Source organism: Cricetulus griseus, chromosome 4 (assembly GCF_003668045.3).
Source record: "Cricetulus griseus strain 17A/GY chromosome 4, alternate assembly CriGri-PICRH-1.0, whole genome shotgun sequence".
Lineage (NCBI taxonomy): Eukaryota > Metazoa > Chordata > Mammalia > Rodentia > Cricetidae > Cricetulus > Cricetulus griseus.
This window is the reverse complement of record NC_048597.1, coordinates 185,236,487-185,263,760: the sequence shown is the minus strand read 5'-3', so window position 1 is coordinate 185,263,760 and position 27,274 is coordinate 185,236,487. Positions and strand designations below refer to the sequence as shown.

Genomic DNA, 27,274 nt, shown 5'->3' with positions numbered 1-27,274 from the left:
GAGAGGCTTAGAAAATTCACAATACTGAATCAAAAATACAGTGATCAGCAAGCTGCTGTCCCTTCAATACTGTTGGGGCAAAATGCTCCTAAGACCAACAGGATGATTTCAGTAGAAGGATTTCCATATATGAAATGTATTGGTTTTGGACAAAGTTTGTGTTTGAAAGAAGAGACAATTTAATGTTAGGAAGATACATTAGAGTTTTGTACCCCTGGGAGAATATCTAACATCAACACCTGGATGGAGGAAGCATTAGAGGTTCAGTCTATGATCACTTGCCTCTATTTCTAGGCTTGTAGTATGGCACGAGATGATGGAGGTAGGGGCTAAGGGAGGAGGAAGGTGGTCACATCATGACTGCCAGGAAATGATACTCAGAGGGAGCCAGAGTACCATATAGTTACTGAAATTATATTCCCCACTGACCTGTTCCTCATACCAAGCCCTACTTCCCATTATTCCACCATGTAATTATGCAAGCTTTGTGTTCATCAATCAATCAAACCATGTGTTAGGTCTGAGCCCTCAGAGCATTGAATTACTGAGGTATAGAAAAATGTGAGGCTATAGCAACCAAGTCATTCTCTGTATGTGGAGTACAGAGTAAAGTGGTTCCTCCAGACAGTTATAGACACGTGCTCTCTTGGGTTGTGTCTAGTGGGACAGGACTTCCATTTGGATAGTACTTCTTCTAAATATTCTCACCCATAATGACAATTTGGAACTAGCAACAAAGGTCATGCAGACCAAATGTGAGAACATCAGACACATTCACAGAATCACTGCTTTTATTTCAGCAAAACAGAGACATTCGTGTGTGAGCTTAGTAAAGGATATTTTCGACTGAAGAAATTGGTAGAACACTTCATTCTACCAAAACTCATTGAAAATGATTCATTTACCCAAGTATAGCTTAACTTTCCAAAGTCTTTTCTTTATAAGGAGAGATCACAGATATGCATAATAAAGTTTTTAACACACATAATTCAGGAGTCAACTGCTCAGCACCATTTATTAATAGAAAATGAATCCTGGCTTGTAATTGTGAATGAGTCAAAAAGTGTCTTAGAGAAGAGCACCTGCATTCTCAAGACAGGAGTCCTGTAAGATTTGGGAAGGAGTGCTGTAAGGTTTAGGCATTTTTAGCCTCTTTTCTGCTTCTGTTCTCCTGCCTTCCTCAGTTACATACCCCTTCCCTTGAGAAGCTTGGCTTTCTGCCACAGTGTGAGACTGGAAGTTTTCCAAGTGGAGGGAGACAGAAAAAGAGTCAGTAGACTCCAAAAACTACATGAAGATAATGACATATACATTAGTTAATTACGTAGGCTGTTTATCTACCCAAATACATTCTTCAAAACCAGCAAAGGCTTTGGTGTTACTACTATTCTGGGCTATATTTCAATGATTAAAGTACCCACAAATCTTTTGAGTGTCTATCAGTGTGCCATGCAGCTAGTGTCTCTGAATACAAACTTTTTCTTCCTGTTGTCTGAGAAAGAAGCTGTCATCTACATGCCATGGTTGTCTGTCAGTCATACTTCAATCAACACATTGCAGGAAGAACTCTGGCCCTTAGTTTATTTGTTATCTGTATGATTTTTTCCACCTGGGGTACAATTTGATTTGATGCCTTGCAAATTCATCTCTGGTGATATTCCCAATAAATCCCAAGGATGAGTTTTCAGCCATGTGCCAGCAGGTTATACCAGTTGTTTAAGCTGGCTCTGCTCTTTAAAGCCATGGACTTTTACAATTTGCTTTTTAGCATTTCTAGTTTTAAAGATATTTCACTATTCTTTTTATTGTTTTGCACTGCTTAATCTAATACAACCTTAAAATGTGTTTCAACTCATGAGAGTCCATTTGATGTCTACATTGATGTCTTAGCTTTCACTCATCATTGGAAATATTTATTAATTATGATTATTTTAATCTTTGTTTAAGGAGTACCAAATCATTGAATTCCTACATGAGCAAGAAGTTGTTTCTATTACAAAAGAAATCCTTCCTGCATGGAAAAAGTCTTAACAAACATAGATCATGTAAATGTGGTAGATTTGGAGAGGCTAGGATAGAAAGAATATTCTTAGATCCTTATTGTTGTGTTAGTAAATGTGAGTTTAGAAAAAGATAATAGAGTAGGAATGGCATAACGACAATGTTTAAATTGTCATTTTATCAACATTTAAAAGTAATCTATTACCTTCTGTCACTATTTAAAATGCAGTAAGTAATTTAGAAAAGGGCATTATGATAAATACTGAATGCATTTTTATTTAAACTCAGAGAACCACATGCCTCTTCTGCAGTTTTGTACACTTTGCATATCACAAATGCCTTGGGAAATGTTGGAAATGAGATGAATTCGGACTTGAATTTTGGTACTCATTATAGCATTCCTTTCTTTCCAGACACATCATGAAGCGAGGTGGACATGAGACAGCCATGAAACTCCCCTTCCAGAAAAGAAAGCTTTTTACAACTGGAGGTACTTGGCTGGTGGATTCCACAGAACCTTGACTTCCCAGTGGGTCATCATCTGCCTTTTCAGCTCCTAGTGGTTGATGGCACATGTGAATGGTGATGTTGGCTTTGGCTTTACAGACAGCCATCCCAGTGCCTTGTTCACTTCCTCGGATTAGAAAAGCTCACACTCATTGCTCTCCATGGTGGCCAGTCTCTTCAAGAGCTTGATTTTAGCTTATCTACATAAGCTTTGCAAAGGAATGTTTACAAAGAAACTGGGAAATACAACCAAAAAGAAAGAGAATCATCCACAGAAAAAAAATCAAGATTTTCCTACTGCTGGTCACACTAAACCCCCTAAATTGTCTAATGCCCTGAAAAGCACTGTAAAAAAGATTGCCAAGTGCTCGTCCACGCGTAACTTCTCTGTAGAAGACGACGAAGGTCACAAAGACTTCTCTCTGTCACCCACATTCAGTTACCGGGTTGCTATTGCCAATGGCCTGCAAACAGCTGTGACCAACAGTGATGAGGACCTGCTGCAGGAGCTGTCTTCCATTGAAAGCTCCTACTCTGAATCCTTCAACGAGCTAAGGAGCAGCACAGAAAACCAGGGCCAGTCAACACATACCATGCCGGTCAGACGTAACAGGAAGAGCTCCAGCAGCTTGGCCCCCTCCGAGGGCAGCTCGGATGGGGAGCGCACCCTCCACACATTAAAACTGGGTGCTTTACGGAAACTGAGGAAATGGAAGAAGAGCCAAGAGTGTGTCTCCTCAGACTCAGAGTTGAGCACCGTGAAGAAAACCTGGGGCATAAGAAGCAAATCTTTAGATAGAACTGCCCGGAACCCAAAGACAAATGTTTTGGAGCCAGGGTTCAGCTCCTCTGGCTGCATTAGCCAAACCCATGATGTCATGGAAATGATCTTCAAAGAGCTTCAGGGAATAAGTCAGATTGAAACAGAACTTTCTGAACTCCGAGGGCACGTGAATGCTCTCAAGTACTCCATTGATGAGATCTCCAGCAGTGTAGAGGTTGTCCAGAGTGAGATTGAACAGTTGCGGACTGGCTTTGTCCAGGCTCGGAGGGAAACTAGAGACATCCACGATTACATTAAACACTTGGGCCACATGGGGAGTAAGGTAAGCCTGAGATTTTTAAATGTGCCTGAAGAAAGACTCGAATACGTTGAAAGCGTGGTGTACCAAATTCTTGTAGATAAAATGGGTTTCTCAGATGTACCAAATTCTATTAAAATCGAATTTGCTCAGAGGATAGGACAGCAAAGAGATTGCCCAAATGCAAAGCCTCGACCCATCCTAGTATACTTCGAAACCCCCCAGCAAAGGGATTCTGTCTTAAAGAAATCATACAAGCTCAAGGGCACAGGCATCGGGATCTCCACAGATATTCTGACTTACGACATCAGAGAACGAAAAGAGAAAGGTGGGTTACCTTCTTCCCAGACATATGAGAGCATGGACATGAAGTTATCCACACCTGAGCCCAAAGCCAAGAAGAACAGTTGGCTGTCACCCAATGACAGTGACAGAGAGCTGGAGTCTGACATCAGCAGAAGCAGCTATGCAGACTCTACAGCAAAAGGAAACACTTCTAAGCCCAGCTCAAAGTCACACAGTGCTCGTTCCAAGAACAAAGCTGCTAACAACAGAACATCACATAAGTCAGACTATGATAAACGGCCCTCACAACTGCCGGCATCAAATACCCCTGAAAAGCAAACAGCCCACTACATGGAGGCCACACCACTCTGGCACTCACAGAGTGACTTTTTCACTCCTAAACTTAGTCGCTCTGAATCAGATTTTTCCAAATTGTGTCAGTCTTATTCAGAGGATTTTTCTGAAAACCAGTTTTTCTGTAGAACTAATGGGAGCTCCCTCCTTTCCTCTTCTGACCGGGAACTTTGGCAGAGGAAGCAGGAGAGCATGTCTGCCTTGTATCACAGTCCGCAGGACCACGGTTTGGATCGGAGTATTCCAGCGGTGCAAGGGCAGAGTGAAATTGAGAACACTGAAACAGTGGACAGTGGGATGAGTAACAGCATGGTGTGTGCATCTGGGGATCGAAGCAATTACAGTGGTTCCCAGCTGTCACTGCATGAGGACCTGTCTCCATGGAAGGAGTGGAATCAAGCAGAGCAAGCAGCTGATGTTGGTTTAGATTCATCCACCCAGGAACCTTTTGACTATGACACCAACAGTTTGTCCGACCAACAGCTGGATGTCTTCAGCAAAGACCTAGATGACCTGGGAAAGTGCCACAGCGACCTGCAAGATGACTCTGAAAGCTATGATTTAACCCAGGATGACAACTCCTCTCCGTGCCCTGGATTGGATAATGAACCACAAGGCCAATGGGTTGGCCCATATGATTCTTATCAGGAGACCAATTCTAATGAGCTATATCCCAACCAAAGTCAGCCAGCTATGATGTACAGAAGTCAAAGTGAATTGCAAAGTGATGACTCAGAGGGTGCCCCACCCAAGTCCTGGCACAGTCGGTTAAGCATTGACCTTTCTGATAAGACCTTCAAGTTCCCCAAATTTGGATCTACACTTCAGAGGGCAAAGTCAGCCCTGGAAGTAGTGTGGAACAAGAGCACACAGAGTCTCAGTGGATGTGAGGACAGCGGCTCGTCCTTAATGGGGAGATTCCGGACCCTCTCTCAATCCACTGCAAATGAGTCAAGTACCACCCTTGACTCTGATATCTACACAGAACCCTATTACTACAAAGCTGAGGAAGAGGAGGACTACAGTGAGCCAGTGGCTGACAGTGAGACGGATTACGTTGAAGTGATGGAGCAAGTCCTAGCTAAGCTAGAAAACAGGACTAGTGTCACTGAAGTAGATGAACATGTGAAAGACTATGACCACCCTTCCTATGAAACTCCTTATGAGACCCCACAAGATGAGGGCTATGACGGGCAGGCCGACGACATCATTAGTGAGGGAGAACTGGAAACCTTAAATGAACCAGCTGTTGAAATGGAATTAGCAGAAGATGAAAACCAAAACCTCCCTGTAGAGCCACCGGAGATCATGAAGCCAAAGAGAATCCGACCCTCCTTCAAAGAAGCAGCTCTAAGGGCCTATAAGAAGCAGATGGCAGAGCTGGAAGAGAAGATCCTGGCTGGAGGTACTCAAGTTTAAATGCTAAGTTATGTGCTAACTATGTCTCAACACTTAATGGTACTGTTGTGTACTTAATAGTACTGTCTAAGTTTTCCTGGGAGAAGGAATTTACCTAGAGTGAATTTGTGTGTATGTGTCCTGAGAAGAATTTCATATGTTCAGGTAGCTCTCTCAACAAGGATTCCCAAAGAAAGTGAAAATACATTTCAGATAGTTCATATTGAAATGAGCCCAACTCTAGCTCTGTGCATGGTGGATCAAAGTTCTTGGGCTAGGTGCAGTATTCATTGAGTGGGGAGGGGAGAGACAGGCTCTTGACCAAACAGTCTGGCAACCATGTTCTGGTTCCACTAGGTTCACAGAGATAAGGAGAAAGTATTATTTCATTTAAAAATTTTAGAGAAGCTAGATGGTCAAATATAAGCATTCCTTTGTAGAGCTTGGTGGTGGGAAAAGCTGGGTCTGCACAGAAAATCCTAGCCAGATCTGTGGATGATTGCCAACTTCCCTTACGCAGACTAAATAAGCTGAAAAAAAAATGCAATAGAACCAGGAGCCCAGGACACCCAGAGCAGACAAAAGTCCTTCTTTGTGTTAGCAAGGAGTGAGAGGTGGGGAGTTTCCTCAGGAGTGGTTTAGAAGTTTCTTCTCTATATTGAAAATGAGAAGAAGAACTGATCTATTTTTCTTAATTTCCCAGGGGAACAATTTTGGATGTGGGATTTAGTAGTTATGGATAGATATAAGTTCACTGATTTTGTTTATTAACTAAACCTCATTTGGACTCCCCTCAATTATTTACATTTTATTTTATTCGCATGCCTATAGAATCTTGGGATAGTATTTTAAAATCTCATTTTAAAGCAAGTTTGATATTTTCATGGGTTCTCAGATTACAGTGCTGACATCTTTCATTAAAATATTTGCTCTACATAATATTTTCTAAAGGCATACGTAGATATGATCAAGTGTTAATCTGCTATTCCAAATCCTATTATAGAATACTTGGTACAGTTTGTAACTTATTGTGGCTTCCATGCCATCAGAAACTCCTAACTCCCACTTTCTCACTGAAAGGGCAGGATACTTAGTCAGCAGTAATCTTATCATCAAATGGTACAAGACCTAAGAAAATTAGGTCTCTCTCCTCCAAAACTCTTACCTATAGGAAACAACTCTGGGGTGCAGCAATTGGGTGTAGTGACTTTGTAATGATTTAGAATAAACAACCCTTAACTACTCAGAACTGATTTGAAAATGCAGAACACTCTAATGCCCTTGTTATGTAAATATAATTATATTACAATGATAATATCCCCATTGAAGTAAGGCTTGGTGGAAGTCCTCAGCTGACAGGTTTTTTAGATAGAATCTGGAAATCAGACTTTTTTTATTTACTGTGGATTTGGCATGTTATTTAAAGACTAAACTGATGTGTGTGTGTGTGTGTGTGTGTGTGTGTGTGTGTGTGTGTGTGTGTGTGTGTGTGTGTGTGTTTTATGTGTGTGTGTTTAATGTGATATAATGGATATCTGTTTACAGTCAACAAGTAAAGTCTCAGCTTGAAATATTAGACAGCATAAATATGATAAGACCTTATATTTCAGAAGAAAAATGTCAATCTTCAATTAAAAAACAGTTATTTTAGTTTTTGTTTATCAGCAATCTTTATGCATACATGTCTGTGCACCCCCAGTGTGCCTGGTGCCCTCAAAGGTCAGAAGAGAGCATTGGATCCCCTGGAACTTGTTTTACATGGGGTTGTGAGCTGTCATGGGGGTCCTGGAAACCGAATCTTGGTCCTCTGCAAGAGCAACCAGCACTCCCAGTATTTTAAGAAAGAAACTGATGTATATAAACAGGGAATAATATTGTTTAGCTTTCTTCAGGGATATCTTTCCATTTGTTTTAGCATGGGGGGCCTTTTGGTTATTATTTATCAAGTGATACAAGACACAAGAATACCACAGGATGCATCTTATATGACACATCTTAACAAAAGCAGGCAGGGCTTGGGTATAGATCATTGCCAGAGCAATAATCTAGCAATAATCTAGCTTTGGGTTCCCTTTTGAGTACTTAGAAAAGTAATCAAATACAGAGAGAAAGACAGTAAAACAGTGGTAAGTAGGAGCGGGGGTTGTGGAGGAGGGAGCAAGATATATGAGGGAGAGGAAACAAATGAAGACACATGGGATGAGTCAAGTCTGGGATCCAATGGCACAGTGATGACTAGAATGGATTGTAATCATTGTATTCTGGATCTGTGTTTTTGTCACATACCAAGGGATGTTGTGTTCGGTAATGAAAATGCTAATTTGTTTCACTATAATCATTTTGCTATCTACACCTATCTCATTATGTCTTAGAAATATACACAACAGATTTATTTAAAAAATAAATTTAAAGTGAAAATTCAGAATTAGTAGCAGGGTTCTACTAATTAGATTGCTATGATAATGACCCTTCTACCCTGTCATCAGAAGTACTTTCAAAAAACACATTGGTGTGCCTGTAATAATAATAAAACAACAAAAATAGAAAGGCAAAGTGGGTACCTTTCGGTGGGTCCTGCCAAGATATGCCATTACATAAACACACCAAGGCAACAGAGTTAGTGCAAGAGGTTTATTGGGGGAAGGCTGTGGTCACCCTCTCTATTAGGCCCACATTGCTGCACCCATATGTGAGAAGCTGTCTTTTCAGGCCTGCAGCCCGAGCCAGCCAACTCGACCATGGTTTGTACCTGAGATGGGGAGTGTGGATAAAGAAAAGGCTAACTAAAGACATTAAAAGAAAGACAGAGACACAGAATAAAATCAAGAGGGCAATTCAGTCAATACTGAATGCCACTATATTTCACCATTCTTAAATACTTTAACCAAAAGGGAACATGGTATCATGCATGCAGAACAGACTTTTCTTCCTCAATTCTCCAAGGATTCAGTAACCACACCAAATATTTAACTTCTTGTTACCTGGCCTTGAGGGTCAGGAGTAAGCACACCTCAGACCAAGTCTATTGTTATTAAGATAAGACACCCAAGGCCAAGATCAAACATCCTTCTGTAGCCACACTTTTGACCTTTAGGTCTTATGACTTACTAAGGACAGTTTTGAACTCTCTGACCTTTAGTCACAATGAAGTGGAGCCATCTTTATGGTCCCTGACAGAAGGTGAAAGAGTGAAAGGTCATTTTGGAGTAGGGACATGAGGCAGGCAGTCAGTCAGACAGAGAACAGGGAAGAGAGACAATAGGAAGAAGAGAGGTAAGAGAGAAGCAAGAGGCAAGAGTGAGAGCTTTGCCTGACAGGCACTTTTAAGGGGTGCACAAGTCACATAGTTGACAGTGGAAAGGCACCTGGTGACAGGTGATGATTTAACTTAACTGCTTTGACCACAGAGGCAGGCTGCTGCCACAGGGGAAACTAATAGTGTCTCCATCACCGACATGAGGATTCAGAATCATTGAAAGTTGTGCCTTGTACTGCAGGCAAATCTGCAGTATACTCAGAACCCTCTACAATCTTGTCTTATTGTCATCCTATGAGTCAGCTTTGAATGGAATCTGAGGGGACTCACCATACTACAGGAAATTGGCACACTCTTCCTTAAGATCCACTCTGGCTCTGAAAGGCACCAGCTTGACTCCCCAGGAGACTGCAAGTAGCCTAGATTTCAAAGGGCAGCTCAACTCCAATTGGCAGTGACCAGGCGTTTTCCCCATCCTGTGCTCCCAATATGCTTCTGAGGGAAGGGCATCCAGAGAAGGACTTTTCCAGGCCCTTCCTGCTCCAGGCACCCAACAAGGTGCCATTCGCCATGATGTGCCCATGGCCATCTGCTCACTGAGCCTTGGGCAGGTGCTTGCAGGCTTGCTCTCCATGGCTGTTCTGTAGTCATTAGGCAGCAGCTCTGTCTTTTATTATAAACCTGGCCATAAAGATCTTGCTGGAAATCTCTGTGGGATGTAGAACCCCAAACATAGTATTACAGAATTACATGTTTAGATGCTTGAATGATTTTAACTTTTATCTTCAGAGCCTAGAGGGTAAGAAACCCTTAATGATTGTGGCTACTTGGTGGTGATATTGAAAAAACAAAAACAAAAAATTCCTTCACTCCATCAGATCCCAATAGTATAAGATGACAAAAAAAAAATTGACCCAATGGAGTCCAAATCTTCCCTGTCATTGAGCCCTGCTGGATGGTATCATTTGCATAGCTGGCTCAAACTCAGTGTCATACTAGGAATGTTTTGATTTCTATCTACAGCCCAGGACTAACCACTAACCAGAGTTCACTCTATCTCCTTTAAATTTGTGGTCCTAGAGTCCACCTTGTCCTTGTACACGCTTCTTGTTTCTCTTCCTAACCCTAATCCAGAATCTCATAAACTTTACACAGAAAGGCCATGAGTTAGGTATTGACTTCATGCTTCCATGAAAAAGAAAGAAAATTAAATGACAAACACAGTCTTCGAAATAGAGCTCACTTCAAACCTCCACAGTAGTCAATGGCTAAGATCATGACTTTATGACTGGTTCATGATAAAAGCTTATCACCCCCATAGTACTGTGTATGTGTAAGTACATACATAAACATATACAGTAATATGTTTGTACATTTAAACACATATATGTTTATACATATAAACACATACATTTACCTATATAAATATGTGGCTTGGACCAATAAGATGAAGTCTTACAAATTCATTTTTTTTCTATAAAATTGGTATTTCTTTGTTATATATATTTCAAGATAGTGAGCAATAATTATTTGGCTTTTATTATGAAACCATAATCAAATGACGATTCTCCCCATTTTGGCTTAGAACCTCCCATCTGTGAGAAGACTGGGTGTGTGGGCTGCTCTTTCAGGGAAGATGTAGTAACCCACATATCACCAAAACTGTGCTATTTTACCTAAGGTCCAGCTTAATATCTAAAAAGAGTAAGCATTTCTGCCACATCTCTGGAACTTTCTGTCCCCAGTTGTTGAGTCACCTAGGCCCCACTATGGAGTCCAGGCCAGAGCTGGGCCTCACCCACAGAGTCCAGGTCAGAGCTGGGCTTTAATATGCTCTTGCTGATTGTGAGGCAGGTGCTTATCAAGGAGCACTTGAAGAGCACCGTTGAATGCTGCAATGCTTACCCATAGTATGTTCTTTAATATCCTTTCCTTTTTAAACTGATGGAGAATCAGCCTAAAGAAATACACTGATTTTCTATACTTATAAAGAATAAAAAAGCCAGCAAAGTAAATAATGATTTTTTTCTAGCCCTCTTGAGTGACAGATTTTTAAATTTTATGAAAAGCATTTGCTGATATCTACATATTAAACTACAGAGAAGCAACAGGTTTGCTCCTTAAAATTGTGTGTGAATTGAAAAGCTTAGAAACTATCTGCTTTGGGAGCTGAAGAGTTGGCTTGGCTGTTAACAGCACTTGCTGTTCTTGCAGAGGACCCTGGATTCAGTTCCCAGGGCACACATGGCAACCCACAATTTCCTGTAACTCCAGTTCCAGGGAATCTTGTACCCTCTTCTTGCTTTTCAGATACTGCATGCATAACCACACATATATACACTCAGACATACCACATATGCATAAAATAATAGTTTTAAATAAGAAATTATCTACTTAAAATACTGAGAAATATTTCATTAGAAATCACTCAGTATGTAATTTTGTCCAAAAATATCTCCTATTATTTCCAACATATTGCTGTTATCTAGAAACTCAAGGAAGTTTCTAGTCTCTTGCCCTCCCTCCCCTCCTCCTTCCCTCCCTCCCCCACCCCACATACACCTGCATCTCTTTCCCTGTTACCTTCTTTCCTCCATTCCTTGAATCTTCCTCCAAGCCAAGCATATGGAGCTTGGTAACAATAGAAGCCAACTAAATCCAGGTATAATGAATTTTTGCCTAGAACCACTTGCTCTTAATATTGTAGAACTATTTAATGTAACTATCCTTTTGAAAGTTTCTAGTTAACAGTACTGCATATATTTATGGAGTCCATTATGGTATTTTGATCTAGGCACAGCAGTCAAGCTAATTATCATATCCTTCATCCTATTGACTTGTCAGTTCTGTCAGAAGAATACTAAAATTCTATTCCTTTAACAGTCTCAAATGCCATACTGTTACTGTGGTCACCTTGCAACATCACATTCCTGAAGCATCCTACTGTTTGTGCAACATCTGTTTTCTCTTCTTCCTCCTCCTTGGTCTCTTCAGCATCTGATAACAAGCTTTCTGCTCTCTGTCTCTATGAGATGGACATTTGTGGATTTCAAATACATGGAATAATACAGCTCTCATTTTTCTGCACCTGGCTTATTTCACTCTACAATGACCCCAAAATCTACTCATCTTGCCAACATTGATTGAATTTGATTTTTATGGTATGATTCTATAGATTTAGCCTGGTGTATTTCTTTTAAGATGTTCCTTGATTTTTTAATTACTCTCTCTATGGCTTTCTCTGTCTCAGATTCTCTCTCTCTCTATGTGTGTGTGTGTGTGTGTGTGTGTGTGTGTGTGTGTGTGTGTGTGTGAGAGAGAGAGAGAGAGAGAGAGAGAGAGAGACAGAGACAGAGACAGAGACAGAGACAGAGACAGAGAGATTGCCACCAGAAGAAGGTGTTGGATCTTCTAGAAATGGAGTTACAGGCAGCTGAATCCCTTTGTATGTCTCCAGAATGGGAATATTGGATGTCATGCTTTTCTATTTGATCTTTTCCCTGCTGTTTTCCAACATGGCTACATGTTTCCTACTGGCAATGGAAAGTGTTTTTCTCCATGTCCTTCTTAGTGCTGATCATTCATCTTTCTGACAATAGATAACAGAGCAGAGGTTTTCAGCTGACACTGCTGATAATGAGGGTGTTGAATCCTCTATTATTTTCTGCCTTTCTTCTTCAGGGAAGGGTCTCTTACTGACCCCAGAGGTGACTATCAGTTAAACTGGTTGGCCAGTAAGGTCCAGGATTTGCCCATCTCTATTTCTCAGTGCTGGGATTATAGGCATGAACTACTGACATGGCTTCTACATGGGTGGTGGAGATCCAAATTCAGGTCCTCATGCTCATATGACGAATACTTTATCCAATGAATGATCTCTCCTGATACCTAGGACAATCGTCTCTTAAAGAAAATAGTATGTATGGCATGGGAACTTGTCCCATATCCCACTCATCAGGTCTTTTCTCCCCTGGCCCTTAACTAATCTAAAGGAAGCCCTCAGAAGAATATGTATGTATGTATCTATGTATGCATGTATGTATGTATGTATGTATGTATGTATGTATGTATGTATGTATGTATGTATGTCACTCCTATGTCTCATAGGTAGATAATAGCAATAGGACTGAAAAAAAGCATGAGCAATGCTATTCCCTCTCTGGCTACAACTGTTTTCTCTTCCTTCATCTTGTCACTCAGTTCTTTCTTGCCTGGACTTGGTGCAATCCACCAATTTCCCATCTCCGTGCCATGACCTCTCCTAATCTGCCATTTCTTTATAGTAGAGTCACACATAAATTTGCAAAATTGTCGAAGTGTCAGGTTTTTTTTTTGTACCATTTTTTAACATAGGGGTCCAAGAAAGCAATGAGGCCCATAGTACTAGCAAAGTAGTCCTCCCCACGTCCCCCCTAACCAGATTGCTAGGCCCTGTACCTTCATCATTTCTTCCAGTGGGCCACAGTAGCCAGCACTGAGACAGCTATATGTGGTAGATAAGGGCACAGTGCCTGCAGTTACCCTAAAAGTTGTGTGATTACTGGCAAGTTGTTTAATGTTTGTGCAGCTCAGGCTCCATATTTTAAATGCAGATAAGCCATCCTTTCCGTGAAAGAAAGCAAATAAGTACTTTAACAGCGAGATAAGCTTTCGTTCCAACAGTAAATTAGTGGCAGAAGCCAGCCTACCTAACAGGCATGATGACTTCTATTTCAGATCATAAACTGTTTCTGAGAAAAATGAGGCAGAAGCCAAATTTTCTGATTATCTTCCAGTGCAATTCACCTATAAGCTCAAATAATGACCCAGGATGCATTTGGGAAAGTGATCAATTATATGATGATGTCTGGTATTTCAATCTCAGAACAGCTCAGTCAGTGTTCAGGCAGCTGTGTGGAACTGGACTGGGCCTGATAGCTATATTTCTTAATGTTTTCATGGAACACAGGAGCACACAACTGCCTGAACCATCATGGGGGCAATGTCTCTCTGGGTGAGGGCAATGGCAACAAAGATAACCAAGAAAAGTGTTGCGTTATTCAGTGAGTCCCCAGGAGTGTGTTGAACTCTGAATAGTTGGATGGGAAAACAAGATAAAAGAATATGCATCCCGAGCTAGGGAGATGGCCCAGTCAGTAAAGAGATTGCTGCACAAACATGTGAGACTGAGTTTTGATTCCCAACACTCATCTACTATCTAAATGTGGTGGTATGCACCTATAATCTCCAAACTAGGGAGGCAGAGAGAGGAGGATGCTTGGGTCTTGGTGGCCAGCCAGTCTAGCTGTATCAGCAAGCTTTGTGTGCAGTGAGAGATTCTGTATCAAAAAATAAGGCGGAAAGTAACTGAAAAGGCACCTGATTTTGGCCTCTGGCCTTCACACATACACATCTGTGCAAATACACATTTGAACACACGGGCATGTGCACACACAAACTTATGCTTACAATTCATTATAAATTCTTTACTTGATACAATCAGACTCCAAGCAAAGGCTACTCAAAATAATTTCCTGGGATTCCTGTTATGGAAAACATGTGACTCTTCAAACTGTAATTCAACTGTCTACAAAAGCCACTTATTAGCACCAAGTGTGTATGACATTGTGGTTAGAAATAGAAGAAAAACCACCACAGGAAGAAAATCATTAACTAACTGGATGCCTAATGGTATGACCATTTATTTATTGTTGTTTAATCATTAACTATTTTTGTTGTTGTTGTTGTTGTTGTTTTTTGAGGCAGGGTTTCTCTGTGGCTTTGGAAGCTGTTCTGGAACTAGCTCTTATAGACCAGGCTGGTCTCAAACTCTGAGATCCTCCTACCTCTGCCTCCTGAGTGCTGGGATTAAAGGTGTGCGCCACCACCGCCCAGCAATCATTAACTATTACTAACAATAAGGTTATGATAGGAAGTCATAAAATCACTCACAATTAATTAATCCTGAACTCTGCAACAGTGTCAAGTATTTGGAATTTTGTCACCCATCTCTGCATGCCAGCTCAAGAGGTGCTGAAGATTTCTCCAGAACCCCAAGAGGCCCTTCTCAGCCCTCCACTAATTGCAGCCACAGCTGCAGTGTTCCATAGCCCACAACCATGCTCCACCCTGCCTCTCACTCAGGTAGGCACCTGCATCTTTGCAGAGTTCTGTTCAGTTTCTCTGATGTCAGGCAACCCCTGGCACTATTCATTCAGCAATGGTCAGAAGATTGTAAGCAGCTGCAGCTCCCCACCTTTCAGAGCAGTCAGGGAAGCCTAGGGAGTCATACCCAGGCCAGCTCCACTGTCTTCAGCAGCCATCTCAAGAGCACTACTTACCTGCCTCTTCCTCATGTGTTGTACCCCAAATCCCCACATCTCCTTACTCCTTATCCCCGCTTCCAGGGTCAATAGACATACACAAAAAATACTAAGTAATATTATGTCCCTGTCTTGTTTCTGCCTTTGCTGTATAACAGGACCAAAATTAAGTTTATTATTAATGCCCTCCTTTTGCTGATAATAAACCAGACACTTAACTTAGGCTATGAAGCTAAGTGTAGCCTGCCTGGTGATCTCTCTTGAAGGGGAGCCAGGGTGCAAATATCTCTGCCTGCTGTTGTTTTTATGCAACCTCTCATGAAAAATGAGAATGTAACTAAAAAGGATGGAACTAATTGCAATCTGGATCAAAGTGGATTTAAAAATGGTCTAAGGCAGGAAGGTCAGTCGGATTAGAAATTATTAGTGGGCCTAGAGAGATGGTTCAGCAGGGGTCTGGAGAGAGAGAGAGAGAATGGATCAGCAGTTAATGAAGAACACTTTTGCAAAGAACCCCAGGACCCTGATATAGAGGCTTACAACCACCTGTAACCCCATGGGATCCATAGCCCTCTTCTGACCTCTGTAGGCATTACATACACGTGATGCACAGACACTAGTAGGCAAAACATTCATACGTATAAAATAAATATGATAAATAAATTAATAGTAGTAGCAGTACTATGAAAAAATCCCCATTTGTTTATATCAAAAGCAGCAGGGCAAAAGGGGTGGATGTAAATGGTACTTATAGCATCTTCTTACCCTTGGTCTTAGTCTTTCATGTTGCTAAGAATAAAATGTCTTTGAGTCTCTTTAGTTTATAAGGAGCAGAGCTTAATTTCTTGAGGTCCCAAAGATTCATGCACAGAAAAGCTGCCAGAAGATTCTAGTGGCATGGGGAGAACTGTGCTCTATTTCCATAACTGGATGCATCCACTGGATGAGGGATTACCTAGATCTCACATGGCAAAGGGGCAGGATAAGGGAGCAGAAAACCACTCTCTGGAAGGCTTTAGTAAGGGTGACTGATGTCACTCACAAGGCAGATCCCTCATTACACATTGAAGACTATACCTCATTCTTGTTGCCTTGGGGAATGAAGCTTCAATATGAATTTTATTCTTTTAATATACTTACCTTATTTTTTATTTTATGTGTATGGGTGTTTTGCCTGCCATGTACGTCTATACAACACATGCATGAAGTACCCAAGGAGATCAGAAATGGGTGTTAAATCGCCTGGGACTGGAGTTACCTACATTTATAAGCTTCCACGTGGGTGCTAGGAATTGAATGTGGGTTCTCTGGAAGAGCAGGCAGTGCTCTTAACCACAGTGCCATTTCCCCAGCCCCTCAACACAAATTTTAAAGGAGTCAAACACACAATGCCCGTAGTATCTCTTAGATAGGATCTCCTTGACCAGAGTGCCATGTCTGATATCATCTAAGGTGCTCAACCCCTAGACAACACTGTTTTCATTGTCATCTGCTAAGCTAGTTGCTCTCTGTTTCAACTATCTCCTGTCTCGTCACACTTCCCATCCTTGCTTTGTAGAATATATGTATCTGTCATAGTTATCTTTTGTTTATAAGCTACATTTCCTTGGGGAGTTATTTTCACTTCATGCTTTCTGTCTTCTTGTGTGGAATAAAAGGTTTTCCCGTAATACAACCATTTTTGGCCTGAAGGAATCTTTAGGGTATGGTTTTTGGATGTCTGACCTTGTCCAGATAATCCCAAATCTTTAAAAATGAAAGGATTAATGGCACAAAATAGCATTTTTATAATTTATTTTTATTTTATTTTATGTACATTGGTGTTTTACCAGCATGTATGTCTGTGTGAGGATGCCAGATCCTCTAGAACTGAAGTTACAGACTGGTGTGGACTGCCATGTGGGTACTGGGAATTGAACCCTGGCCCTCTGGAAGAGTAGCTAGTGCTCTTAATCACTGAGCCATCTCTCCAGACCCCCAAATAACATTCTTAATGATAGCATAAAAGCAATGGACAATAGAGCATGCTGTGTCAGAATCCAGTTTCTAATCTGGGGAAAGAAGCACAAGTTCAGAATATTTGCTGTATTTCTGCTCACCCACGTTGGCTTGTAAACATGAACAATACAAAAATTAAGGACTAATGTTAAAACCTTTTGCTAAAGGTTGGCAAATCATGATTGCCAGATCATGGGACTATAATTCTTTAAGCTGTCTTCTAACTTTCTTCCATTATCTTGCATTTTGTAGCTGGGTGGGTCTTAATAGTCATGGGAGATGGTTATGAAGCCTGGCTGCATACTGCCATCAGCTAAGTGAGGGCTTCTGTGCAAATGTCCTGAGTTCTGAGCATTCAGATCTTGAGGACCAGAGAATGCATGTTGTTGGTAGGATCTTTGGGGTTTCTGTCAACTGGCCAAACTGGAGACTCTCTAGTCTATCCTACTCCTCCTACTTTACAAATAAGAAGAGCCCAAACCCAGAGATATCCCATCCCAGGAACCTGTTGCCTTTATTTATTTAAAAGCACCTAAGGGGGAGGTTACACACCTTAAGAAACAGATCCCAGCACGAACTTCATGACTACTTTTTCTGATCACTCGGGTGAATACAAAACACTTGTATGCCCTTCCAGTCTTTATTCTCTGTGTGCTCAGAACAGCATGCAACTACAGTGAGCATTCTAGCATGACCCTCTTTGTATGCTGTGGAATCTCATCAAAAGGTCCTGGAATTTAGTTCAACTCTCCTGGCAGAGAGGGAAAGACACAGAGAATAGTTGAGACAGTGCCAACAACTCCTCACCAATCCATTCACCGAGCTTTTGTTCTAGAGCATACCTGTCTGGCTTGCTCTCTGCTCCTGTCCACTGACCTTTGCCTGCTTATTGCACTGTCCAGGCTCCTGTGCCAGCAGGCTTCCAGTCACACTGGCAGGTGGTTATCTGTCAGAACAGGAGGTTAGGGTACCTTTCCTCACTCCCTGTTTCACTGTGCTTGCTGTCGCTTTAACTCTCTCTTTCTGGCAGCTGCCAAAGTAGCTTGTCCTGGTCCACAGACTTTTTTCTTGTTGTCCTTAAGTGCTGGGCATAGTGGCCATTACTGGGTCAAGTCTCTGGGCCTTACCATCTCTTTTTGGTTTCTTTTCTTTTTTTTCCCAAGACCAGGTTTCTTTGTGTAGCCCTAGCTGTCCTAGAACTTCCTCTGTAGATCAGGCCGGCCTTGAACTCACAGAGATCCACCTGCCTCTGACTCCCTGGTACTGGGATTAAATTTGTGAGCCAGCACCACCCAGCTTGATTTTTTTTCTTGATGTAACTCATTCTTCTGCAATTTTCCACTTTCTTAAGGAAATCCATTTGAATTATTTGTTTTAATTCTGTTTCATCTGAGCATCTAGATTACAACAAGGAATGTTATTATTTATCTCAGTAATTCTAAACATCTCAGTCTTTTTAAGTGCCAACATCTCTTTGAGTCAAAGAAATGACTGACTCTTAAGAACACAGTGGTACAAAATTCTATTCTTGGTGGTCACTTGGTTTGCATTGCATATTAATTTACACCTAATCAATTTGACATAGAACTGGATATGCACATTTGTTTTATAAAACTATATATAGTTTGTGAGCAATTTAAGACATTCTCTAATGTAATTTGACTGCACTGACTTTTTCCCCTCAGAATCTTTTTTTATGCCTGAATACAGCCTGTATTTCTCACAAAAGATTTTAAAGTTAGGAGGGAGACTGTAGATCAGGGAGAACAAACAGAAAAAAGAAAAATCTCAATTGATCTAGTTCCTGTGACGTGAAATTTGCTGTGAACTAGGAGTCTGAAACTTTTCTTTGTGACTACTTCAAAATGCTCCCAAAGAATATAAATTGTGTTAAGAACAATGTAACAGTAATGGCCAGTTCTAACTGGAAATACCTTGGCTTGCACACTTATATGCATGCGGCTCTTCCTTGCTATGGTGTCCTGGGAAATACAGACCATGCTCTAACTCCACAGAGAGCACTTGCTAAAAGTGCATAATGGGACTGAGAGGATGGCTCAGTCAGTTAAGTGCTTGCCTTGAAAGCATGAGGACCTGGGTTCAAGACTCACAACCAACATAAAGGGGGTCAGCATGACCCTCTTCTCCCTGCATCCTTCCAAACCAGACTGATCCACTACACTGGCCTAGTCTGGCAATCGCTACCTTTGCTACAAACAACCTCTAGGCTTCTGCCAGGACCTTCCCATTGTACACATCCCCCTCCCCATGGCATCCAACCTCTCTACCCAGCCAGATCTATCCCCACACTCCAAGCTTGGACCCAGATGCACATCCAGCACACCCAGCCCAGTTCCCTTCATCTACCTTGTTCTACCTAAGCTATTTTCAACATTGATTCCCAACCTGCCCAAATATCCTCATTTCTGCTTCAACCTTCTCAATCCATATAAGACACAGAACCAACAAAAGAAGTTCACATACCCAAATATCATCACAAAAATACAAACAATATGAAAGATCAAGGCAGCACTTTTTCTGAAAACCTGCCAGTCCTGTAGAAATGTTTGCCAGTGAGAATTACCTAGATGAACCACAGAACATAGAAATTTTTGTTCTATTATTCTCACATATAATACATCCCAACAGCAGTTTCTCCTCTCTCCTCTCCCTCCCTTCCCCCTAGTCTTTTCCAATACCAGGCATATACCATTATATCAAGACTGGATGAGGCAACCCAATAGGAGGAAAAGGGTCCCATATGAAGGCAAAATGGTGAGAGACAGTTTCTGTTCCCACTGTTAGGAGTCTCACAAGAACACCAAGTCATTCATCCATAACATATATACAGAGAAACTAGGTCAGACCCCTACAGTTTCCTTGCTCTCTGTGAGCCCCCATGAATCTTGGTCAGCTGACTCTATGGGTTGTGTTCTCATGGTGTCCCTATCTCCTTGGTTCCTCCGATCCTTCTTCCTCCTCCTCTGTAGGACTCCTTGAGCTCTGCCTATTGTTTGGCTGTGTGATTCTACATCTGTTCCAGTCAGTTGCTGGATGAAGTCTCTCTGGTCTCTTTGATGATGATTCTGCTAGGCTCCAGCCCCAGAACACTCACATTTAAAAGAACAATCACGAACTTCAGCAAAGAATACAAGGAGTTTAAAGAAAACACAATGAAACAGCTCAATGGAATTAAGAAGAAAGAATTTAAGGAGAATAAATGCCTGAGTAATGGCCAAGAAAACAAAGCCATAAAACTGATGGAAAGAATGAAGACAATTCAGGAATCGAAAATGGAATTCAGTAAAGAGATAGAAACACTAATGAATATTCAAGCCAAAATGAAAATGGAATTAAAATACCCAGTAACCCAACCAGAAAATTCAAAGGAAAGTCTTATAACTGGAATTTACAAATAGAATGGATTAAGCAGAAAATATTGACTATTAGGTCAAAGTTAAGGAAGAAGATTTAGCAAAATAAGAGGAAAATTAAAAGTATTTAAAAACACAAGAAAGGAACATACAGGAAATATAGATCATCAAACCTTTAAATTATAGGCACAGATGAGAGAGAATTCCCAAATCAGTGGCATAAACCAGATATTCAACAAGATCATAGAAGAAAACTTCCTCAAACTAAGGAAAGTCACATTTATACCAATAAAGATCAGAGAACATAAAATAGACAAAGCCAGAAAAGAAAATCCCCACAATATATCATAATTAAAACACTAAGTGTACAGAGTAAGCTGCAAGAGTAAAAAAAGAAGTCACATATCAAGGAAAATCCATCAGAATAACAGCTGACATCTCAGTGGAAACTTTCAAAGACAGAAAGAAGGGTCTGGAGCAATGCATTCTAAGCCCTAGAAGAGCATCATGAACAGCTCTGCAGAATGATCTACCATAATAAAAGGAAAAAGAATAACTTTCCATGATATGAACATCCTTAGAAATGATATACAACAATGCAAATTTAAAGAAAAATACAGGAAGCAATATATTGGTTCAAAGACAGGAATGAGCATAATAGCCAAGGGAGTATGGAAAGAGATACAAAAACCACAATTTCTAAAACATAAAGCACTACTGAGAACACAAACAAATGAACTAAATGAAAACACAGCCCAGCAAAACCTCCAGGACCCAAGGAAAGCAGTCCTATGAGGGAAATTTATAGCTCTAAGGACATACATTAAAAAAAATCAGAAAGGGCACAAATAAATAATTTGACACAAACAACTCAACAATTTGGAAATGCTAGAACAGCCTATATCCAAACCCCATCAACCGTAATCAGTAATAAAAAGTGTAACTGGAATTCTTTGTTCTGGTTGGTCCCAACGTCCTTCAGCCCCAAATGAACACACAGATACTATATTAATTATAAATCTGTTGGATGTTAGCTAGGGCTTCTTATTGGCTATCTCTGTCTTAATTATTAACTCATTTCTATTAATCTAAGTATTTCCATGTGGTCTTATCTTACTGGAGAAGGGTCTGGATCTGTTACTCCTTTGGTGGCCTACATGGAGACTCTTCTGGTGGACTCCTTGTGCCTACCTCTCCCAGAATTCTCCTCATCTCCTAGTCCTGCCTATCTTCCTGCCTTATTGGCCAACAGTGTTTTATTCATCAACCAATAATAGAAACATATATACAGAAGGACACCCCTGTCATCAATGTCAGAGCAGAAATTAGTAAAATAGAAACAAATATAACAATAGAAAGAATCAACAAATCTAAGAGGCAGTTATTTGAGAAGATAAACAATATTGACAGACTCTTGGTCCAGCTAATCAGAACAAAAAAAAAAAAAGATAGGGCCCAAATGAACAGAATCAGAAATGAACAGAAAAGTATTACAACAGACACAAAACAAACTCAGAATGTTTTAAAACAAAAAACAAACAAACAAACAAACAAAACACAGTGCTTCTACAAACTGGAAAACATGAAAGAACTGGATGTATTTCTTGATGGGGAAAGTCCTTCTGTGTATATGTTTGTCTTATTGGTTGATAAATAAAGCACCATTGGCCAATAGGAAAGCAAGATATGTGGACCTAGGAGTCGAGACGGATTTTGGAAAATGTAGTAGAGATAGGTCACCATGTGATCCCAGGGAAGACAGGATGCATCAGGCTAGCGTCCTCAATATGATAAGGCTCTATAAAATATATAGATTAGTACTTATGTCTGATAATTAAAACTGAGCTAACATATAAGAAATCCTAATCATTAGCCAGCAGCATTGTACCTAATATTAATCTCAATGTGTTATTTTGGGTGCCCATGTGGCAACGGGGCTCAGGCAGCTGGCAGAAAGAGTTATCATTACAATTTCTAGCTTCAATCAAAGCACCATTAGTAAACCAGGAAGTCATCAATCTAAACAGACTCATAAGTAACAAGAAATTGAATTAGTAAAAGGAAGCCTTCCAACTTACAAAACAATCTCTCAAAGATCTACATTCGATTTTTCAGCTACTGAAACAAAAGCAGCACTCACTCCCAAACTCTTTCTATGAAACCAATATCACCCTAATACTCAAACCCATTAAAGATACCAACAACAAAAGAAAACTATAGGCCAATATCTCTAATGATATGGATTAAAAATGTTCAAGAAAGCACTTTCAAACAGAATAAATATATATATCAAAAGGTTATTCACTATCCCTGAGTTGGCTTTATCTCTGAAATGCATGGATAGTTCAACATAAGCAAGTTAATAAATGTAATAATCCACATACATGGAATTAAAGACAAAAATCATATGATCATCTCAATAGATGTAGAAAAAGCCTTTGACAAAATCCAATATGCTTTCATGATGCAAGTAGTAAAGAATGTAGGACTAGATGTAACATATCTCAACAAAATAAAAACTATGTATGAGAAATCCACTGGCAACATCATCCTAAATGGAGAAAGTCTGAAGCAATTGGACAGAATTTTTCATTATCCCCATATGTTCCCAAAACTCTGCCCAAAGCATTAGTTGGAGAAATAATAGAAGAGAAGAAAATTAAAGGGCTACAAATAGGAAAAGAGGAAGTATAGCTATCCTGATTTGCAGATGACATTATATTATATATTAGGGATTCCAAAAAATCTACCAGGAAACTCCTAGAGGTGATAAACCAAGTTATCAATGTGGCAGGCGGCACAATCAACTTGCACAAATCAGTAGCCTTTCTAGGCACCAACAGCAAACACAAAGAGGAAGAGGACATGGGAAAACTCCCATTCACAAGATCCCCAAGGAAAATAAAATATTTAGAAATAAGTCTAACCAAGAAAGTTAAGGATTTGTACAATGAAAATACAGAAGACAATATAGAGAAAGACACTACAAAATGGAAAGCCATCCTATGCTCATGGATGGGCAGAACTAATACTGTGACACATTTACCAAAAGTTATTTACAGATTTAATGCAATCCCAAATGAAAATCACCATATCATTCTTCATAGGACTTGAGAAAGCTATCCTAAAACTCTTATGGAACCATAAAAGACTCCAGAGAGCAAAGAACAATGGAGGGATTACTGTTTGTGGAGCCATGGTAATAAAAACAAAACAGTACAAAACAGACACCAATATAACAAAGTTGAAGACCCAAATATGAACACCTGTGACTTCATCCATTAGTACTTGAGAAAGATGCCAGAAACATGCTGAAGAAAAGCAAGCATCTTCAACAAAAGGTGGGAGGGGAAGACTGGATGCCCACATGCAGAAAAATGTAATCAGGCCTATACTTATCACCTTGCATTAAAAATGACTCCAAATTGATCCAAGACCTAAATACAAAAGCCAAAACACTGAAACTGCTAGAAGAAAACATAGGCAGCACCATACAAGATATGTGTAGAAAGGACTTCTTGCAAAGGACTCCATCTGCCCAAGAATTAGACAACCGTGATTTCATAGAACTATAAAGCTTCTGCAAACCTAACAACTGGGTGAAAAAGAAGCCTACAAAATAGGAGATAGTCTTTGATATATATATATATATATATATATATATATATATATAATATATATATATGACAGAGTGTTAATATCAAGAATATAGAAAGAACTCAAAAACACCAATAAAAATAAAGTAAAGCAAATTTTTAAAAAATGGGCCTGAATCTATATTATCTATATAGCAATATCTATATTACACATTAGTCAATATTTAAGAATACATATGCAGTTTAAATGAATATTTCATATCTGGCCTGACAATGCTCTCCCCAAGACCCAAAGACCATCTAATGAAAATCTCAACACCAGGCATGATAAACTCTCTTTTTAATTGTTAATGATTGTTCAAGAGACAACCAACTGCTCTTGGTTGTTTCCAGAGGTAGTTGGTAGTCCCTGTTGCTGAAGACACCATGCACTTCAGGTGCAGGACTCAAAGACCACTGAGCTGAAACTGACTTGAAAGACTATTCGCTGAGTACTAGCCTTCATGGTACCAGAAGGTACCATGCAAGCTTCTAAGGGAAGTAGCAACCAATAGTCCTACCCAGGTTTGATACCTGTGACCCACAACAATGACTAACAAAGTATAATAAGCCTAAAGGTGCATGCATACCCTGACAGTAACCAATAGCTCTCTAAGAGCTTAAGATCTGCTCAACAAAAGGGAAAGCATGAACAACTATCCATGTCTAATGAAGTCATAGAACTTAGAAGAAAAACCACAGCTGCCACTTTACTAAACAAATATAATCCCTAATTGCATTCTAAATATTTATTCTTATATCCACTGATAAGTGTAGTCCTCACCCTGTGTACAAACAAAAACAAAAACAAAGCAACAACAACAAAAACTTTTCCTTTCAACAAGCAGAAACCATTACAGAAAACCACAACCAATCAAAATGCAGAGTTGTATATCCTAGGCTCAAAGGATACATCTACAATACAAGCCCTGCAGTTAAGGCTCAGGAAGCATTGATTGTAGAAGAAGGGACAGAAAGACTGTAAGAACCAGAGGAACAGAGGTTTCTCTGAGATTGTGTCTCCTAAGAATGATGGAAACTACATCCATAATGTCTCACCAACATGGCTACATAACAAAAACAAACTCATATTCTCTAGTTGATGGGGGGGTAATGAAACTTTAGAACAATTTGATAATCATAGTGAAGGAACTGACTTCCCAAAGCCTGGCGCCTCCCCCTGAAACTTCTATATGGGATTTCCCCTTCAAATGTCACTGAACTTATTCTAAAACACTTTAAATCTTTTTTTTTTTCTTTTGGTTTTTTGAGACAGGGTTTCTCTGTGTAGCTTTGAAGCCTATCCTGGCACTTGCTCTGGAGACCAGGCTGGCCTTGAACTCACAGAGATCTGCCTGCCTCTGCCTCTCGAGTGCTGGGATTAAAGGCATGTGCCACCAATGCCCGGCAACACTTTAAATCTTAAGCCAACTGCTGGATGAATACATTTTTGTCGCTTGGTTGTATCCAGTTCTCTGACATTATTACAGAGAGATAAATGTGCGTGCCCTAGCACCATCACTCAGAGAGGAATGTGGAGCCAATTTCCACAGGTGATGAGAAACTTTCCATCATCTACGATGGCATCAGCACAAATGAGGATGGATGAGGGTGGAGTGGTAGGAAGCAGAGAGTCCAGGCAGGACTTCTAAAGCCAAGGCATGCAGAGGATCCACACAGCATAAAGGTGTCAAAGAAAACATAAGACGTTTTAGTTTCTTACGTGAAGATGATAGATGTTAGAGAAAGGGAGGAAAGATGAGATATAGTTGTAAATTCCTCTGCCTTGCAAATATATGTCAGGGGCTTTGGAGTCATTCGTGACTTGCAGTTACAAAGAATAATCATCATTCATGGAACTGGGAAGATAGCTCAGTGAGCAAAGTTCTTGGCCCACAAGGATGAAAACCAGAGTTCAATCTCCAAAATGTGCATAAATGATAAACAGGGTAGGGCATGTTTATAGCATTACCACTGGGGTGGTAGAGACAGAAAAATACCCCAAACTCATCTTCCAGTGTGCCTGTGATATCTGCTCAGCTATCACTGTGAGTTATACTTTCTACATATGTAAGAAAAGAATACAAAGGAGGCATAGTCACACTCTGTCTTTCTATGAGCCTGGCCCACTTCTTGTAACTCTGGTCTATTGCAACTCGCCTTGACACCCACAGTGTGAGTTAATAACACCCATCAGGCTTAAGTGGCTTTCCTTCATGAAGTTAGAAAAGTTTACTAACCTGTAACAAAGTTGAGACTGTTAGAAATACAGAGTAATCCAGTGGACTCCCATGTGAGGAGTTTATACTTTGACTTTCTGTGACAATAAGGACTTGGACAGTCTCCGGGGACTCCTTTGACAAGGCCCTGGGTACAGTATGCAGAGGTGGGAAGATAATGAGGATTCCATCAAGTTATCTGACTCTGGCCACTCTGGCCACTTAGAGAATAGAACTGCAAGAAGTGAAATGCATGAACTCTCATTTAACTTTATTGTCCTGGTATGAGTTGTCACAACTCTTTATTTCATGTTGTCCCAAGTGGTAGGACCATCGTGACATAGAAAGCAAGTTATGGAGCCTGCATGTTCCAGGGGTCTTTAACTCAACAGACATAATGCTGATGTCAGCCTAATGACAGTAAGCACTATTACAAGGACTTGAAATCTCCAGTTGTGGGCAGGGCTACTGTTGACTTCAAGTGTAATCAGCTTCTGGTTTCATAAGACCGACCCAGTCTAGACCCAAGTTCTTAGACTTTTTTCATTTGCACTTACCTCCTAACTGATTTCTTGGACTTCACACATGACCTATACATGTGCCCACATTTATATTTCCCTGTAGCATCTTCTTATCCAAACTTCTGTAATACAACTGTCCACCTCACTGCTTCACTAAAATATATATAGTCTGAGTCCTTTTTGGAGTTCAGAAATCTGACCCCATCCAACCCCTGACAATGATCCTCCATCATGTCTGCATTGACCTCTGACTGATTGCTCTGTTTCTGCCCTTAACCCTACCAGCACTCAGAGTATCTCAACATGCCATCCCCCACTCAAGAGTATAACTGTCTTTAAGTT

At 40.3% G+C, this 27,274-nt stretch overlaps 1 protein-coding gene across 2 annotated transcripts in view; it reads left to right on the top strand.

The window, feature by feature from the left end:
* The first annotated feature begins 2,666 nt into the window (after positions 1-2,666).
* Positions 2,667-27,274, top strand: part of Unc13c (unc-13 homolog C) — a 401,427-nt gene continuing 376,819 nt past the window's right edge. Inside the window, exon 1 of one of the 2 annotated variants that reach the window (XM_035444481.1) lies at positions 2,667-5,634. In XM_035444481.1, coding sequence (XP_035300372.1) covers positions 2,670-5,634 — 2,965 coding nt within the window. In that variant the 5' untranslated portion in view covers positions 2,667-2,669. The remainder of the gene's footprint in view (positions 5,635-27,274) is intronic. The other variant, XM_035444480.1, reaches the window with a different exon arrangement.